The 2549-nt window shown below is 36.6% G+C and overlaps 1 protein-coding gene across 1 annotated transcript; it reads left to right on the forward strand.

The window, feature by feature from the left end:
• Positions 1–711: 711 nt before the first annotated feature.
• LOC141628424 (uncharacterized) lies at positions 712–1209 on the forward strand. Its single transcript, XM_074441571.1, has one exon. It carries the CDS (start codon positions 712–714, stop codon positions 1207–1209), a length of 498 nt encoding a protein of 165 aa, XP_074297672.1.
• Positions 1210–2549: the final 1340 nt, after the last annotated feature.

A 2549-nucleotide genomic window follows, 5' to 3' on the forward strand; every position in this document is an offset into this window, starting at 1 on the left:
ATTCTTTAAGGGACAAAGTGGAGTTAGGCAAGGGGATCCTTTATCACCTTACTTGTTTGTGTTAAGCATGGAAATTTTATCCAAGTACCTCAGACAAGTTTGCACTCAATCTCATGTTTCTTATCATCCAAAATGCTCTAAACTCAAATTAACACACCTAATCTTTGATGATGACCTGATGGTCTTTACTAGAGGTGATGTGCCTTATGTGAGAGTTGTTTTAGATACTCTTACTAGGTTCTCTGATTGGTCTTGTCTGCACGCCAATAAAGAGAAAACTAACATTTATTTTGGTGGAGTGACTGATGATATCAAGAGGCAGATCCTACACACTACTGGTTTTACTGAGGGGACATTCCCATTAAGATATCTTGGGCTTTCATTACATACTACTAAAAACACCTCTGACATGTATGGTCTTCTAATTAGTAAATTACAGAACAATATTCAACATTGGGCAACCAGATTCCTCTCCTTTGATGGTAAAGCACAGTTGCTCAATTCTGTAGTTTTTGTTGTATCTTTTGGTGTGCCAATGTCCTTCTACCAAAGATAATCCTTTAGAAGTTGAATAAAATGAGCAAAGATTTCTTCTGGGGGATTGAAGAGGGCCAGAAAAAATGGATTAATAAGAGTTGGGATAGCATTTGTTCTTCGTGGTTAGAAGGAGGTTTTGATATGAAAGAATTATTGTCTTAGAATAAAGCACTTATGGCAAAACGGATTTGGATCCTTGAAGTTAAAAAGCATGGGCTATGGTTCTCATGGACAAAAGCCTATCACTATCCTGGTACTACTTTATGGGGCATGGAATGTAAGCCTCACTATGCAGAGAGTCTCAGGAGCATTCTAGCAGTCAAAGATGAGATACTAGATAGGGCAGGAGATCCAGATACTGCCAACAGATTGTTGCAATCCTGGGAAGAACGAGGAAAATTCAACATAGCAGCAGCTTATACTTGGTTTCGTACTGCCAAGCCCATACTAACTTGGGCAAGGGCTCTTAGTCATCACAGTGTTATCCCTAACCATGGATTCATTAATTCTCTGGCTATTCAGCAAAAATTAGCAACAGTGGATACCTTAATCCGGAAAGGAATATACATTATTAACAGATGCATCCTATGGAAGAAGGATAATGAGTCCCACCTGCACCACTTTTTTCAGTGTTTATATGTGGCAGATATATGGAAGGGGGTTCTGAGGTAGCTTGGCTTGCCCGATAGGAGCATGAGCTATGAACAGGAACTGATGTGGAATGCGCATAGGGTGCATAGGAGACACTAGAAAGTAGCATAGTATAGTAGTAGCATGGAAGCTACGGTTTATTTCACTTGGTTGGAAAGAAACTAACAGATTTTCAGAGAGATTGAGCAAACTCCTACTCAAATTCTTCATAAACTCAAAATGGCAGTTAGCAGTAGAATGCTTAGTAAAGCAAAAGTAAACAATGTGATCGTATTGTTAGTAGTCTTAATGAGGGCTTAGAACATACCTAAGCCTTAAGTGGTTATTTCTTGTATGATTTTCTCTTGTACCCTTTTATTTTTCCCTATATGGATGAATAAAAAGGGTCATGAATTTCTTGCAATAATAATAATAATAATAATAATAATAATAATAATAATAATAATAATAATAATAATAATAATAATAATAATAATAATAATAATTACTCGAGACCAAACATAGTGAGGAACTAAACATAAACGCATGCTGTGCTTGTTTCAATGATACGATCTAAATTTAAGACGGAAATAAAAATGATAGAAAATGTGACTGTTCAATCAAAGATTGATACGTCACCCAGTTTAACAGAATTGTGTTGTAATTAACACCTAGATTCTATTAACCAAATGAGAAAAATCTCATACATCATTCATAAAATTCTTTGATTGCTTATTACAATATAACTAATGCCCTTATATAGGCTACTAATGACTTGGGAAATAAGAAACAAAAGATATAATGACCTAGCTACCCTTAGCCTCATTTTGATGTGTATCAATACCCGCCTCTTGAAACGATCCTTGTCCTCAAGGATCAAAGACAAGCGATGCTTGAAGGAAGACGTAGCATAACACTGGCCGGACTCTCTTGAGAGGTTTAGTTTTTGGTACTTGTCGTTAGGAGCACCTAGACCAAAACAATATTTATAACTCCACAAAAAACTCTACTTTTAGTAAAGAGGCAAGTAAAGGTCGGATCCAAAGGGACGGGAATTGAGATGAGATTTTCAATTGCAACTAGCGGTGTCTAGGGGTGTCACAATTTGGGGTTAAATAGAAGATCACTAAACTAAATAGCAATGAAAGTAAACAAGCAAGATGATTAAAAAGGGGTGTAAACAATTGATAAAAGGCACTAGGGTGTCGTGGGGTCATAGGGGATTCATGGGAATTGATCATACAAACATATTCTCAAATTATAAGAAAGCAATTATTGTTGTGATGGATCGAGTTGGTTTATATCTTACAATCTTAGGAAAGTTTGGGTCCCGGAGCCGAATCGATTAGATTGTACAACACCTACAAGTCGACTTAAGCTTC

This window comes from Silene latifolia, chromosome Y (assembly GCF_048544455.1).
Source record: "Silene latifolia isolate original U9 population chromosome Y, ASM4854445v1, whole genome shotgun sequence".
Lineage (NCBI taxonomy): Eukaryota > Viridiplantae > Streptophyta > Magnoliopsida > Caryophyllales > Caryophyllaceae > Silene > Silene latifolia.